Source organism: Bufo bufo, chromosome 2, assembly GCF_905171765.1.
Source record: "Bufo bufo chromosome 2, aBufBuf1.1, whole genome shotgun sequence".
Classification (NCBI taxonomy): domain Eukaryota; kingdom Metazoa; phylum Chordata; class Amphibia; order Anura; family Bufonidae; genus Bufo; species Bufo bufo.
Genome location: NC_053390.1, coordinates 36,457,045 through 36,473,644, shown reverse-complemented (window position 1 = coordinate 36,473,644; position 16,600 = coordinate 36,457,045). Strand labels below are relative to the sequence as shown.

Below are 16,600 nucleotides of genomic sequence, written 5' to 3'. Positions count from 1 at the left end.
CGCTTCAAGTTGGAATATAAAAAGAACAATGTACATACTGACCCTCGCCTGCCTGGCAACACCCTATCTGTTACAGGGTGCTATGATCCCCACAATTAACCCCTCTGGTGCGGTTATGTACACTGTTCTTAGTATAATAGAACTAGAAGCGTTCCCATCACCATGGGAACGCCTCTGTGTGCGCATATACTGTTGGATCTGAGTTTTCACGAACAAACTCACATCCAATGGTATATTCTAGGCATGCTCAACTAGCGGACCTCCAGCTGTTGTCAAACTAAAACTCCCACGTTGGCCGTCTGTAAGCTGATAGCTGTATGTTGTTCGGGCATGCTGGTAGTTGTAGTTTTGCAACAGCTGGAGGGCCGCAGGTTGAGCATGCTTGGTATATTCTAACATAGAGGCTTTCTCATGTTGATGGAGACGCTTCAAGTTAAAATATACCATCAGATTTGAGAAAAATCTGATCCGATGGAATATTAATAGGGAATCCTGACTTTACATTGAAAGTCAATGGGAAAAGGATCCGTTCACAATTGCACCATATTGTGTAACTGCTAAAGGATCCGTCCACATTTACTTACATTATAAACTCTGGACGGATCCCTTTGGTTCGGCACCTCCTGGAGCACACCTAAATTCTTCATACATCATTTAGATGCCCGCCTCCTGAGCGGAAAAGAGGCATGATGGCGCCAAATTTATGCATTCTAAATGGGCCCATATCCATTCAGAATGCATTGGTCCAGAACTGATCATTTTTTGGGCCGCTTGCGAGAGCCTTAAAACTGATTTCACCGGTCGACCCAGAAACGCAAGTTTGAAAGGAACCAAACTATAAGTCTAATCATCAAGATGACATTGAAATATAATATTAATAAAACATTACTTACGGTCTAGTTTCCATGATTGGCCTTAAAAATTGCAAATTGGACGTACATAAGTACGGCTTTTTGGCCAAAGAACCATCGCCACTTTTCTGTTTCATGTTCATTTCCCGCTTGAACTGGTCCCGACATGAATACCAGCGGTTTTTAATTTTGCTAACTAGGGGAAAAAAAAAAAAAAAAAAAACAGACATATATTTAATTTTTTCAAAATTTCCAAAAAACCAACATATCAGAGATTTAAACACTATCCAAACACTAATCTACTCAATTTTATGTATTAGCTATAAGGCAGCCATGCACTACCTCAGGCCCTCATGCTGTTTCGAAACTACAACTCCCAGCATTTCTGCATAGGCTACAGCTATCAGCCTATAGCACGGCATGTTAGGTGTTGTAGATTGTAAAAAGCTGGATGGCCACAGCTTGAGCAGCCATGCTATAAGGCGGGGGGGGAGGGGGGGGGGTAAAAATGTATGGAAGTCAATACAAAAGCATGCATATGCAGCTGTATATTAATGCCTTGCTATGCACAGGTTTGCGACGTAAGGATTATAAAAGTTTGCAAAGCAAAGTAAAGCATGAATATGCAGCTGGATCTTTATGCTATATGGAATGCATGGTCGGCCTGCTGCTCTCCAAATGCTGAAAAACTACTACTCTAGACAGCACGTCATAGGAGGAGGAGTAGTTTGGAGAGCCATAGTTTACACATTCCTGAATACATGCATTTCATACAAGAAATATGACCAGACATACAGTACAGACCAAAAGTTTGGACACACCTTCTCATTCAAAGAGTTTTCTTTATTTTCATGACTATAAAGGCATCAAAACTATGAATTAACACATGTGGAATTATATACATAACAAACAAGTGTGAAACAACTGAAAATATGTCATATTCTAGGTTCTTCAAAGTAGCCACCTTTTGCTTTGATTACTGCTTTGCACACTCTTGGAATTCTCTTGATGAGCTTCAAGAGGTAGTCCCCTGAAATGGTCTTCCAACAGTCTTGAAGGAGTTCCCAGAGATGCTTAGCACTTGTTGTCCCTTTTGCCTTCACTCTGCGGTCCAGCTCACCCCAAACCATCTCGATTGGGTTCAGGTCCGGTGACTGTGGAGGCCAGGTCATCTGGCGCAGCACCCCATCACTCTCCTTCATGGTCAAATAGCCCTTACTTTCAAAGTTTTCCCAATTTTTCGGCTGACTGACTGACCTTCATTTCTTAAAGTAATGATGGCCACTCGTTTTTCTTTACTTAGCTGCTTTTTTCTTGCCATAATACAAATTCTAACAGTCTATTCAGTAGGACTATCAGCTGCGTATCCACCTGACTTCTCCTCAACGCAACTGATGGTCCCAACCCCATTTATAAGGCAAGAAATCCCACTTATTAAACCTGACAGGGCACACCTGTGAAGTGAAAACCATTTCGGGGGACTACCTCTTGAAGCTCATCAAGAGAATGCCAAGAGTGTGCAAAGCAGTAATCAAAGCAAAAGGTGGCTACTTAGAAGAACCTAGAATATGACATATTTTCAGTTGTTTCACACTTGTTTGTTATGTATATAATTCCACATGTGTTAATTCATAGTTTTGATGCCTTCATAGTCATGAAAATAAAGAAAACTCTTTGAATGAGAAGGTGTGTCCAAACTTTTGGTCTGTACTGTATATACATATATAAATTACTCACTGATGATGTGGCGCTTCTTGGAGTCAGCTTTTTCAAATTCTGCCCCAACTATTTCTCGGGCAATCTCCTCCCATGACCTTTCCTTCTGGATTCGGTCATGGTAGGACTCCAATCTGGTATCCCATAGGTTGGGACGCTCTTCAATGAGAGTAATCAATTTCTCCACATCATATAGTGGCATCCTGTCAACTGATCCACTCTTTTAGGAACCAGCTCTGCCAAGCCCTTCCCCTTTGGTTTCTGTGGGCAGGATTTAATTTCCAGGAACGGAATCCGCATAAAACGGATGACATACGAATGTCTTCCGTTTTTTTGCGGAACCATTGACTTTGTATTGTACCAGGATCCGATTTTTGCGGAAAAGAATAGGACAAGTTTTATATTTTTTTTCGGACATGCGGAACGGAACAACGGAAACGGACAGTACACATTGAGCTGACCGATTTTTTTCCAGGACCCATAGAAAATGAATGGGTACAGATCTGGTCCAGATCTGTTCCGCAAAAAACGGAACAGATCAGGAAAGAAACAACGGACGTGTGAATGGACCCTAAGAAGCACATTCCACGTCAGTTTTTTTTACAGCACAGTGTGAACATACCCTCAATGGACATGGCATTCCTTTTCTCTGCGGCACGGTTTTGGAAGCTGCAGTGCCATATGAATTAACAGGTATATGCCAAAATCTACGTAGAAAATAAACGTGTGGACGTACCCTAAGGCCTGGGCTGCACTGCGACTTTTGATTGATTTTAACTATTGAACCACTGCTGCAGTCCGAATGAATGTATTCAGTTGAGTGTATTCTTGTGATCTGCCGCGGTCATTCAATAGTTCAGTGGCGTCACAAAAAGTCGCAGTGTAGCCCAGGCCTACAGATACAGCATGTAATGCACAACCTCAACCAGCAGAGGGCGATATATAAATGCGCATATAGGTTCATGGGTAGGCTACAAGTATTCCATAGACCAGGGATCAGCCGCCTTCGGCACTACAGCTGCTACGAAACTACAACTCCCAGCATGCACACTTTCTTGGCTGTTATTGTAACTCCTGTAGAAGTAAGGCTAAGCGGTCCAAAACGGATCAGTTTTGCCCTAATGCATTCTGAATGGAAAACGATCCGCTCAGAACGCCTCCGTTCCGTCTCCATTCCGCTTTTGAGGAGGACACCAAAACGCTGCCTGCAGCGAAACTGAGCCAAACGGATTCGTTCTGACACACAATTTAAGTCAATGGGGACGGATCCGTTTTCTCTGACACTATATGGCACAATAGAAAACAGATCAGTCCCCCATTGACTTTCAATGGAGTTCATAACGGATGCATGCGGTTGTATTATCTGAACGGATCCGTTTTTGCAGATCCATGACGGATCCGCCCAAAACACGAGTGTGAAAGTAGCCTTAAAAGAAGGATTCTGGGAGTTGTAGTTTCAGAACAGCTGGAGTGCCGGAGGTTGCTGATCCCTGCCATAGCAGGCCGCGATGGGGACTAGCCTCCCTGGCGTCACCCGCAATGTCAGGGAGGCTTGTCCCCGTCACAGCCTACTATTGGCTGCTCTGCCCACCGCCAGATGTTTTGATCCGCACAATGAGGAGATGCATCGGCGCCCATGCGGGGATCAGAAGCAGGGTGGCCACCCGGCCGGTGGCTCTGCCGCTGCCGGTAATTTTTTTCCTGCTTCCATTGCGGAGTGCTCATTAGTGCAGCCTTTACCTCCCCCCCCCCCCCCCCCCCATGTTAATAAAAAAAAAAAGCACTCACCACCTCTATTTGCTCGCGCTTCTGACTGGAGGACAGGACCTGCGAGACGTCATCACGCTGGAGCGCAGATCCTGTCCTCAGCTTCCAGTCAGCAGGGGGTGTTCCCAGCGGCGCAAGCAAATGGAGGAGGGCATTATTCTTACTGGGGGCCACTAATGGGCCCATTACTCTTACTAGAAGGCATTACTTCTGGGGTGCACTGATGGGGGCATTAATATTACTGGGGGCACTAATGTGGACAGTATTAATTCTGGGGAGCGCTAATGGGGCATTACTATTACTGGGGGCATTATTAATTATGGACGGCACTAATGGGGGCATTAATATTATTGGGAGCCACAGCATGATAGCGTATTAGCGACTTAACACCCCATGTTAAGCCACGCCCCCACAACTACACCCTCTTTGGGGTGTGGCTTTACTTGGCCGGTATTTTGTTGTTGGGAAATGTGGCAACCCTAATTAGAAGTGACGCGGGTGCTGTCTGAATGAGGCCTGTCTCATGTTACCCGATCCTTCTTATAGTTTCCCGGGTGGGGAGGCTTCTACAGGCAGGAGCCCCAGGTTTGTGGATTCCTGGGCGGGGGGCCCCTACTTATATTGAAAGGGAGATGCGCTCCATGCCCCGGCACCGATCAGGTTGTCCAAGACTATTCAAACATGGCTGCTTTCTTCCAGTAACAGCGCCACACCTGTCCACAGGTTGTGTCGGGTATTACAGCTCAGCTCCATTGGATTGAATGAGTTGCAATACCAGACACAACCTTTGGACAGGTGAGGCGCTGTTTCCTGTAGAGAGCAGCCATGTCTTTGCAACCCCTTTAATAATGTTTATAATCACCACAGACCAAATTTGGCGCTTGGAAAATGGTATATAAAAGATTCGCAAAAACGGTCAAAATTTTTTACAATGCTTCTTGTAATCCGCCTACTACTCAGATGTATATATCCTCAAAGAACTGACCAATAAACTGGTGGTCCTTAAAGGGATCCAGTCCGCTGATCATAAAGGGAACCTAACAGAGAGTTTTGCATTTTGCTGCAGCGCCACCGCAGGAGAACTGAAGTATTACACACAAAAAAAAACATTGCATCCGCAAAAAATACGGATGACGTCCGTGTGCATTCCGTTTTTATGCGGAACGTAACAGCCGGCCCCTGATAGAACAGTCCTATCCTTGTCTGTTATGCGGACAATAATAGGACATGTTCTATCTTTGAACGGAACGTAAATACGGAAACGGAAGGCATACAGAGTACATTCCGTTTTTATTTTTTTGCGGATCCATTGAAATGAATGGTTCCGTATACGGAACGCAAAAAACGGAATGTAAACGGAAAAAAAAGGATCATTTCCGTTTTTTTATGGCCCCATTGAAGTGAATGGTTCTGCATATGAGACCCAAAAACAACGGAACCCACATGGAAAAAAAAAATACGAACCCTAAGGGTCCATTCACACGTCCACAAAGTCGGTCCGCATCCGTTCGGCAATTTTGCGGAACAGGCGCGGATCCATTCATTTTCAATGGGGCCAGAATGTGCTGTCCGCATTCGCACTTCCGTTCCACAAAAAAATAGAACATGTCCTATTTTTGTCCGCAATTGCGGACAAGAAAAGGCATTTTCTATGAGAGCAACGTGCGGTCCGCAAAATGCGGAACGCACATTGCCGTGTCCGTGTTTTGCGGATCTGCAAAACACATACGGACGTGTGAATGGACCCTAATACATAGGTGTGCTGGGTCCCCCTGAGCGAGTGTTGCTTCTTATCCGGCCCCCGCCCTCTACTATGGAATTACAGGATGTTTCTGCTAGCCCAGGCCGTCCCTTTAAGAGGTTTTAACATTTCTTAGCTCCAGACCGAGACACCAAACGCGAACAAAGGTCAGGAGGACGTCTGGCCAAAAACAGCTTCAGCCTTATTTCTCTGGATGAAGACGTCTGGAGGAACCGGTGAACCCTGTTTGTAGAGCCTGAAGCCAAGACTATTACAAGACGTGGGTATTGTCCTGGAGCGAGGCTGCCGTGGAGACGTTTCTGGACGTTTGCCCTATTGCTGCTACGCAAAACCATCAACGCCCTACTTTATTGCACTTTGAAGGGTTAACGTGCACTGTGATTTCTGCCGTCGTTTACACGTACACTGGTTTATATTGTTAGACTGCATTTTATATATTTATTCATATATAACCTGTCCCTTTGCTCTGTATCTGCACCGCACTGTGGAAAGGGTAATGCACAGCTAGCTAATACTGAGAGACTTTGGGACTTTCTGGCCTGGGCACTGAGAAGTTAAAAATCTTCCAGTTAGGGCTCGTTCACACGAACGTGTGCTGCCCGTTGCCGTATTGTGGACCGCATTTGCGGATCCGCAATACACGGGCACCGTTCCGTGGCCATTTCGCATCACGGAAGCGGACCCATTCATTTCAATGGGTCCGCAAATCCGGAGATGCGAAACGGAACAGAACACTACGGAAGCACTACGGAGTGCTTTCTGGGGTTCCGTTCCGTCCTTCCGCACCGCAAAAAGATAGAACTTGTTCAAGTGAATGGGTCTGCGATCCCCATGTGCCAGCCCCACAGACGGTGCCCGTGGATTGCGGACCGCAATTTTCGGTCCACTGCACGGGCTTCGCACGTGCGTGTGAATGAGCCCTTAGGCTACATTCACACAAACGTATTTTGTTTCCGTGTCCGTTCCCTTTTTTTGCGGATTAGAAGAGGACCCATTCGTTTCAATGGGTCCGCAAAAAATGCGGACAGCCCACTGTGTCCTGTCCGCATCCGTATAAAAATATAGAGCATGTTTTATTCTTGTCCGTTTTGCGGACAAGTATAGGCATTGTTACAATGGATCCGCCCAAAAAACGGATGCAATACGGATGCCAAAAAGGACGTCATCCGTATTTTTTGCGGATAAGTGTTTTGCAGACCGCAAAACACATACGGCCGTGTGAATGTAGCCTTAGGCCTCATGCACACGACCGTTGCCGGCCATGGCACGTATTGCGGCCCGCAAACAGCTTGAATGGATCCGCAATCCGGAGCTGCGGTGCGGAAAGGAGTGCTTCCGTGGTGTTTCTGTCCGTGCCTCCGCACCGCAAAAAAATAGAACTTGTTCAAGTTGAATGGGTCTGGATCCGTCGCGGCAGCCGCACGGATGGTGCCCGTGCATTGGGGATCGCAAATTGTATGGAACGGCCGCGTGCAAGAGGCCGTACTATAAGAGAATATGCAGAGCTAAGTTTTGGAGAGAAAAAACAGACACGGTGGGGGGGGAGGGGGAGATTTATCAAACTGGTGTAAAGTAGAACTGGCTTAGTTGCCCATAGCAACCAATCAGATTCCACTTTTCATTAAAAGGTGGAATCTGATTGGTTGCTATGGGCAACTAAGCCAGTTCTACTTTACACCAGTTTGATAAATCTCCCCCAATAAACTTTTTAACTGGTTTTGAGCTCATGCACACGACCGTTGTTGTTTTGCGGTCCGTTTTTCAATGATCCATTGTTTCGTATCAGAGTTTTTTTTTCTCTGATTTAAGTCCTCTCCCATTCCGTTATTCCACAAAACATATCCGTATGGTTTCCGTATGCGATCAATTTTTTGTGGAATGGAAACGGAAACAGTAACTTATTAATCACCAAACACATGAGCAATATTGGCTGGGCATAGCATTTCTACAGTATGGATCCGCAAAAATACGGATGCGTTCCATATTTTTTGTGGACCCATTGACTTGAATGGGGCCTCGGACCGTGATTTGCGGACAATAATAGGACATGCGCTACTTTTCTGCGGAACAGAAATACGGAAACGGAATTCACACGGAGGAGTACCTTCCATTGTTTTTGCGGACCCTTTGAAGTGAATGGTCCCGCAAAAAAAAAATGGAACGGAAGCGGAAAGAAAATACGTTCGTGTGCATGAGCCAGCTTGCCGGAATTCTCCTGGACCCCGTTCTACTTAATGATCCGTACGCATTCCGGCAGACAATGTGGAGGATCGGCTGGACACAAACCGCTGTCTGGACGGTTCCCAGCCTGACGGAGTTCACAGCGGAGGAGTGAAACTAGCCTTAGGGTACTTTCTCACTAGCGTTTAAGTTTTCCGGTTTTGAGATCAGTCATAGGGTCTCAATAACTTATTCATTGTCAATGGGGACAAAACTGAACTGAACAGAACGGAGCGCTCCAAAATGCATTCCGTTCTGTTTAGTTGCGTTCCCAGACCGGAGAGCAAACCGCAACATGTAGTATTTTGCTTTCCGTCCTGGGATGTTTTCTCTGACACAATAGAAAACGGATCCGTCCCTCATCGACTATCAATGGAGTTCATGACGGATCCGTCTTGGCGATGTTACAGATAATACAACCGGATCCATTCATAACAGATGCAGACGGTTGTATTATCGGTAACGGAAGTGTTTTTGCTGAACCTTGCCGGATTCAGCAAAAACGCTAGTGTGAAAGTAGCCTTAGCTCTGTCTAGACTGAAAACTGCTTAGGCCTCATTCACACGTCAGTATTCGATCAGTGATTTCCATCAGTGATTCTGAGCCAGAACCAGGTGCGGCTCTAAACACGGAACATGTGCAGATCTTTCCCTTATACCTTCTGTCTGTGGAGGCTCCAGTCCTGGCTTTGGCCTCACAATAAGGGCTCATGCACACGAACGTATTTTCTTAACGTGTCCGTTCCGTTTTTTTTTTTGCAGAACCATTCATTTCAATGGGTCCGCATAAAAAACGGAATGTACTCCGTATGCATTCCATTTCCATATTTCTGCTCCGTTGAAAGATAGAACATGTCCTATTATTGCCTGCAAATCACGTTCCGTGGCTCCATTCAAGTCAATGGGTCCGCCAAAAAAAAACGGAACACATACGGAAATGCATCCGTATGTTTTCCGTATCCGTTCCGTACGGAAATCCACCTTAAAATTGTTTTCCAGTGAGAAAAAAAAAAGCCACAAAATGTTAAGATGAGAAACTGTGAAGGTGTGTGATTAGCTGACCGGACCAGTACTGGGGGTGGGGGGCAATTAGTGTATTGTCTGGTATGTAGTTGATCCATCTCAGATTACACTGAATAGCAAGGGACTCTGGAAGATTTCAGCTCTGAAGCTGCAGAATGGTGAGTGCAACTCTGGAGTATAATACATGACCGATGTAAGATAAGTGATGCCATGTATTGATAAATGGTAATAAGTAGGAAGAAAACTTGCAAAAAAAAAACTATTTTATTAAATACACCAATCATCCGTTACACCACAAAACTACCAGAGATGATGACAAATTTGCGGGGCCTGATGGCGCCTCCCACTCCCTGCCCTTGTCAATTCCCCTTTTCCCAGAAATGGCCAAAGAGATGTAAAAATGGAATTTGTGCAAAAAATAAAAAATAAAAATGTGCAAGTGCTTTTTAAAACAGTTGCAAACCTTGGGCGACGTAGGGGAATGGGAAACCTCTCCCCTATAGAGGAAGGCGCCCAGAGCTCCGGCACGCTGCGCTGTCAGAAAGATTTCAGAAAGACAAGAAACGCCGCCACCTAATGAACGAAAACTCCAGCAGTAAAAAAAAACACTTGTGTGACCTGCGTCTCATATTTCCCATAGAACGTCAGCGAACATCTGACAAAAGTGCAGAAAAGCGCTCCTGAAAACCTGCGTGTGAAAGCACACGCTGCAGAATACGTGCGGTTTTTCAGCACGGATTCCTGTGCAGAAAAAAATGCAGTGTATTATAGTATCTGTAAAATGTATGAGACGACACAAATCTCGTGTACGCTTTGCAGATTTTTTTTTTCTATGGGGCCGCACGATGTGCTGCCCGGATACGGAATTGCGGACCCGCACTTCCGTTCCCGAAAAAAATAGAACATGTCCTATTCTTGTCTGGACAAGAATATGCATATTCTATTAGTGGCGGCGATGTGCGCTCCGCAAAATGCGTAACGCACATTTACGGTGTCCATGTTTTGCGCATCCGCAAAACATGCTATGGACGTGTGAATAAGGGCTCATTCAGACGGCCGTATGCTTTCCACAAAAATGTGGATCCGTTTTTTTGCGGACAGTTCAGCATGTCCGTAAAAAAATGGATTGCATTCCGTTTTTTTGCTGATCCATAGACTTCAATAGGGCCGTGCCCTGATTTCCACTGACAAGTATAGGACATGTTTCATTTTTGTGCAATGGAAGAAAAGGGCCCACAGAAGTGAATGGGACAACATCTAATCCGCAAAAAAACGGATCTGCATTTTTGCGGACAGCATACGGCAGGAGTCTGACTACGGTTTAGCTCCAAAAACACGGCAAAAACCGCACCGGGAGAACACAGTGGATGTTGTCAAACTGCACTGTGTGAACATAGCCTAAGGGCTTGTTCACACGAACGTTTTTTTGCGTTCCGTATACGGGCCGTTTTTTGCGTTCCGTACAGAATGTACTCCGTATGCATTCTGTTTCCGTATTTCCGTTCCATTTAAAGATAGAACATGTCCTATTATTGCCCGCGAATCACGTTCCGTGGCTCCATTCAAACCAATGGGTCCGCAAAAAAAAAAACGGAACACATACGGAAATGCATCCGTATGTCTTCCGTATCCGTTCCGTTTTTGCTGAACCATCTATTGAAAATGTTATGCCCAGCCCAATTTTTTCTATGCAATTACTGTATATGCCATACGGAAAAAGGGAACAGAAGCAGAAACACTACTGAAACAAAAAACGGAAAAACTGATCCGTTAAAAACGGCCCGCAAAACACTAAAAAAGACACACGGTCGTGTGAACGAGCCCTAAGGCTGCCTTCAAAGCAGATCCTGTTGCAGAGAATCCTTGCGAACCAACGGACAAATGGAAACGGAATGCAAGCGGAGTAACTTGCGTTTTTTTTTTTGGACCCATTGAAATGAATGGTTCTGCGTACGGTCCGCAAAAAAAAGAAAGAAAAAGGAACGGACACGGAAAGAAAACACGTTCGTGTGCATGAGCCCTTAGGCCATCGTGGATTTTTGTGCTGTACAGAAACACCGCAGGAGAAATGCTAGCACAGGCTTCCAGTATCCGTAGTTTCAGGTGCTGCACATCTCGTACCATCTGAAGGCAATCGTCTATGCTGTGAAGATACGAGATGTGCAGCACCTGAAACTACGGATACTGGAAGCCTGTGCTAGCATTTCTCCTGCGGTGTTGCTATCAGTGTGTGAAGAGTGGGAGAAGAGGGCTGCATTGACAATCCAACACAATGGGCAGCACATTGAACACATTTTATAAGTGGTCAGAAACTTGTAAATAACTCATGAACGAATAAAGTTACGTTAAAACCAAGCACACCGTTGTTTTTCTTGTGAAATTCCCAATAAGTTTGATGTGTCACATGACCCTCTTCCTATTGAAAAAACAAAAGTTGGATTCAATATGGCCGACTTCAAAATGGCCGCCATGGTCACCACCCATCTTGAAAAGTTTCCCCCCTCACATATACTAATGTGCCACAAACAGGAAGTTAATATCACCAACCATTCCCATTTTATTAAGGTGTATCCATATAAATGGCCCACCCTGTAGAACTGGCTTAGTTGTCCATAGCAACCAATCAGATTCCTCCTTTCATTTTAGACAGCTTCTTTGGAACAAGTCCCTGGCTGCTGTGTGTACTGGGGGTGGTCACCGGGATCCCCCGTGACACATGAGGGGGACTACTAGTCATAGTCATGGTTTCCTCCCCTCCTCCCTGCCATGAGTACACGACGTGGAGACTGGACTCCATTACTCCTGGTTGGATCGTGTGTTTTCTATGTATGACAGCTGGCCCAGCACACTCAGCTCTGCTATATCTTTATATATGACAGCTACCCCCGCACACTCAGCTCTGCTATATCTCTATATATGACATCTGCCCCAGCACACTCAGCTCTGCTATATCTCTATGTATGACAGCTGGCCCAGCACACTCGGCTCTGCTATATCTCTATGTATGACATCTGCCCCAGCACACTCGGCTCTGCTATATCTTTATATATGACATCTGCCCCAGCACACTCGGCCTGCTATATCTCTATATATGACAGCTACCCCCGCACACTCAGCTCTGCTATATCTCTATGTATGACAGCTGGCCCAGAACACTCAGCACTGCTATATCTTTATATATGACAGCTACCCCCGCACACTCGGCTCTGCTATATCTCTATATATGACATCTGCCCCAGCACACTCGGCCTGCTATATCTCTATGTATGACATCTGCCCCAGCACACTCAGCACTGCTATATCTTTATATATGACAGCTACCCCCGCACACTCGGCTCTGCTATATCTCTATATATGACATCTGCCCCAGCACACTCGGCCTGCTATATCTCTATGTATGACATCTGCCCCAGCACACTCGGCTCTGCTATATCTCTATGTATGACATCTGCCCCAGCACACTCAGCTCTGCTATATCTTTATATATGACAGCTACCCCCGCACACTCAGCTCTGCTATATCTCTATGTATGACAGCTACCCCCGCACACTCAGCACTGCTATATCTCTATATATGACATCTGCCCCAGCACACAGCTCTGCTATATCTCTATATATGACAGCTGCCCCAGCACACTCAGCTCTGCTATATCTTTATATATTACAGCTACCCCGACACAGTCAGCACTGCTATATCTCTATGTATGACAGTTGGCCCAGCACACTCGGCTCTGCTACATCTCTATATATGACAGACTGGCGCCTTGCAGGGCGGCTATATATTGGGAGGCCCCGCTGTCCCTCCTCCCCTCCTCCTGGCAGCCCGGTCGCTCTCCCGCCTCTCCTCGGTGCTGGATGATGATGATGGCGGTCTGTAGATTCCTCCCGACTCTCCGGAGAGGCCTGAGCCTGCAGAGGAGCAGCCCCGGCCAGGTAGGTGCCCCCCGCCGTCTGCACAGGAGCAGCCCCGGCCAGGTAGGTGCCCCCTGCCGTCTGACTGCAGAGGACCCGAGACGGCGGCGGCTCCGACCGTGACCTTGACGTCACAGCCCCGGGGACAGCGGCGGTGCCCTGCCAGGTGCCCGGTCCTGGGGGTGCCCTGCCGGGTGCCCGGTCCCCGGTCCGGTCTCTGACCAGAGCACCCATAGCGAGCTGTGGGTGAGGGCACTATTGGGGTGACGTGGCCTGGTACTGGGCACAGTGCCGCATCTCCTGCCGCTTGTATTCCTATGACTGTGTTCACACGCTGCGGTCTGTCCTTTTGGATTTTTTTTTTTTCTTTTTGCAGCAATAACCCTGCGCTGTGACTGCACAGTGTGAACCTGTCCTATTGCAGAACTGCCAGACGTAAAGGGGATGTTTTTATTTTTTTTAGATTTACGGAGTATACCATAAGTGTTTTATTAGGGGCAGATGGGTGTGCCACCCGACCCCCTGCCTGTCGGTGTTGAAGGGAGCGTCGCTGTGACCGATGCAGCTCGGCCGCATGTAATGACTCCTGTCACTTAGTGATCGGAAAAATCCTTATGCACCTGAGTAGTTAAGTGCCCCGAGCTGCTCTGTGCACTCACAGATAAGAGTATGTATGTGTGTGTATATATATGTATGTATGTATGTGTGTGTGTGTGTATATATATATATATAATTTTTTTTTTTTTTTTTTGCACCGATTCCTCCCCTGGCCGCTCCGCCTTATTCCTGTCCATGGGTCATAGTTTTACTTTTTTGGAGATTTTTGACCCTTTTTGCTGATTCTTGTAGTACCCCCCAGAGGTGACTTGTAGAGAGGCTGCCCTCTGACTGTCCCCGGGATCACATGACTGCGGCGGTGACGGCATTGTTCTCACATGAGGGTGTTTTACACAAGGTCACTTACAAGTGAAGCAGGTGGCGGCACAACCAGTAACCGCCTCGTCCTCCCTCACGCAGCACATGGGAGGGGGGGGGGGGGGGGGTTACGGATTTTGATGCAGTTTTGTCCCAATCGTTGCAAACATTACATGAAATATCTCGTGACTCGCGTCGCCGCCGATCCCTCATGTGGAGAAATTGGCCGTATGCTAATTGTCCCTTTGGTGCAATGAGGGCGTTGCTGTTGCACTTCACTGCTTTGACTGACAGGGCCAGGAGGTGTAGACCTAATTACACCTGCCGGCGCAGGCTCCGTTCACCCAGAGGCGCACGCGGGCTGCTTTTCTACTACAGTAGGCAGATGGAGATAAGTGGAGACAGGCGGCTGCGCGCCGCTCATCTCCTACGTGGACAGATGCACCTGTCATACATGGGCTGTTGTCGGATCCATTAGAATACCGCCACCAGGGGATGTGTACGCCCAGTGGGCAGCGCCAGCCTCAGTCCAGTTATTTGGGGGGGGGGGGTTCTCACATTCCGTCCGCTCACTGACCCCTGTGATTTCAGGTCTGCACCTGTTACTTCTCCACATCCGGTTCACACGGCGCCAAGTTCTACAGCGATCCGGTGGAGGCGGTGAGGGACATCCCAGATGGATCCACGCTGCTGGTTGGCGGTAAGTGTCCGGTTTGTCCTTAAAATCTGAGGTGCACCGACCAGCTGGGCCACACCACTAGGAGTATCTTTTCTTGTGAAAAGTGTCATTTTTTTAATCAGCAGGGTCAACCCTACCAAGTTTAATGGGGTTGATGCTGCTGAAGGTGCTTTTATGTTTGTTTTGTCTCCTGTCTGGTAGGGCTCCCCCATATCTATGGCGCTCGATGGGACCTTGCATTAGTAAATCTTCCCTCTGACTAGGAGCCCCGCTCAGACGGCTAGTGCACGGGCGGCCTACAGACGCGGGCTGGATGTATAGTTGTCGCTGGGGGGGGTGTCTGTGGAGTGAGAGGTTTTACCCCGCCTCATCTCTGGACGCGCTCTTCCGCGGGCGCTTCCCTCTGACAGTTCTGCTTGTTCTTCCCCCAGGCTTTGGCTTGTGCGGTATTCCAGAGAATCTTATCGGGGGTCTCCTTAAAACTGGCGTGAAGGGAATAACGGCCGTGAGCAACAACGCGGGGTGAGTGCCGGGTCTTCTCCAGAACTGAGGTAGATGTAGCAGAGCTGACTTTGTGAGATCTCTATATACCCTGTCTTGATGCAGTGTCATGTTGTGGGTTGCACTAGGCCGCACACTCGGCTCTGCTGCATCGGTACCCATGTGTAATGAAGCTGCTCCGTACACACGGCAGCTGCTGGATAGCCTCTTGTTAATGATTTACCGCCCTCTGTACATTAAGTCTTAATGAGGTGATGGGGCCCGTCACTGCCAGATAAGGGACAAGATGGTGACTTGGTGCGCGGACGGGAGCAGCACGGACTGTGAGGAAGCTTATAGATGTAGTGTGCGGTTCAGAATCGGGCTGTAAACAACTCATGGATTTTCTGGAGCTGGGACATAGTTTCCCTCTAATGATATTCATTGTGCAGTGTTCAGACTACTCCGGGCAGACCCCGCACAGTTTTTGTACTTTTTTAAAGCGAGTCTGTCAGCAGTTTTGACCATGCTACGCTGCTTACAGCACGTATTGGCCGTTGGGGAGAGCAGAATAAACATCAGGAGTGGTGTAAATATGAAGTTTATTTTTTTATTCTGCTCTTGAAAGTGTCCAGGAGGCGGAGCTTCACTATGAAGTGCTCTCTAAATGGAGCTGCTTCATAGCTCCTCCCCTCTGCTCTGAGTGACAGCTGTAGGGTCTCCTGGTTGGATGCTACAGCTGTCACTCAGAGTAGAGGGGAGGGGCTGTGAATCGGCTCAATGCAGAGCGCCTCACAGTGAAGCTCCGCCTCCTGGACACTAGGAAGAGCTGAGCCTGGCAGAATAAAACTTCATAGTCGCACTACTCCTGATAAGAAAAGAGCTGACCCCTGGGACGGCAAGTTGTCAGCACTGACCCGGGGGGGGGGGGTAAAGGGGGCATTTAGTCAGGATGCGGTGCCTGGGAAATGCGCCCGCTCTTCTGGAAGGTCTGAGGTGCTATTTGTGGAAGAAGGCAGCCATGTTTTTCTAATCCTGGACTGCCCCTTTAAGGCTGTGACCTCACACTTGTCTTGTGAGATTAGCAAGTCTTGTGCGGCTGGAAAATCCTTCCCTGACCTTGCTGTGAGGTTTATATTAATGGCGCCCCTGCCGGGGGAGGGGGGTGGGGGGGCTTCTCCTAGGACTTCCTCACCACTGCCGTGGTCACTTACCTCTTATCTCCTGACTGTACCCACTGTAGGACACCGCAGTGTAACCTCATCTTAGAGTGGAGC

At 47.4% G+C, this 16,600-nt stretch overlaps 1 protein-coding gene across 1 annotated transcript in view; it reads left to right on the top strand.

The window, feature by feature from the left end:
- Positions 1–13,108: 13,108 nt before the first annotated feature.
- OXCT1 (3-oxoacid CoA-transferase 1) overlaps positions 13,109–16,600 on the top strand; it is a 37,371-nt gene continuing 33,879 nt past the window's right edge. The window contains exons 1-3 of the mRNA XM_040420930.1: positions 13,109–13,270; positions 14,756–14,864; positions 15,275–15,365. Coding sequence (XP_040276864.1) covers positions 13,193–13,270; positions 14,756–14,864; positions 15,275–15,365 — 278 coding nt within the window. The 5' untranslated portion in view covers positions 13,109–13,192. The remainder of the gene's footprint in view (positions 13,271–14,755; positions 14,865–15,274; positions 15,366–16,600) is intronic.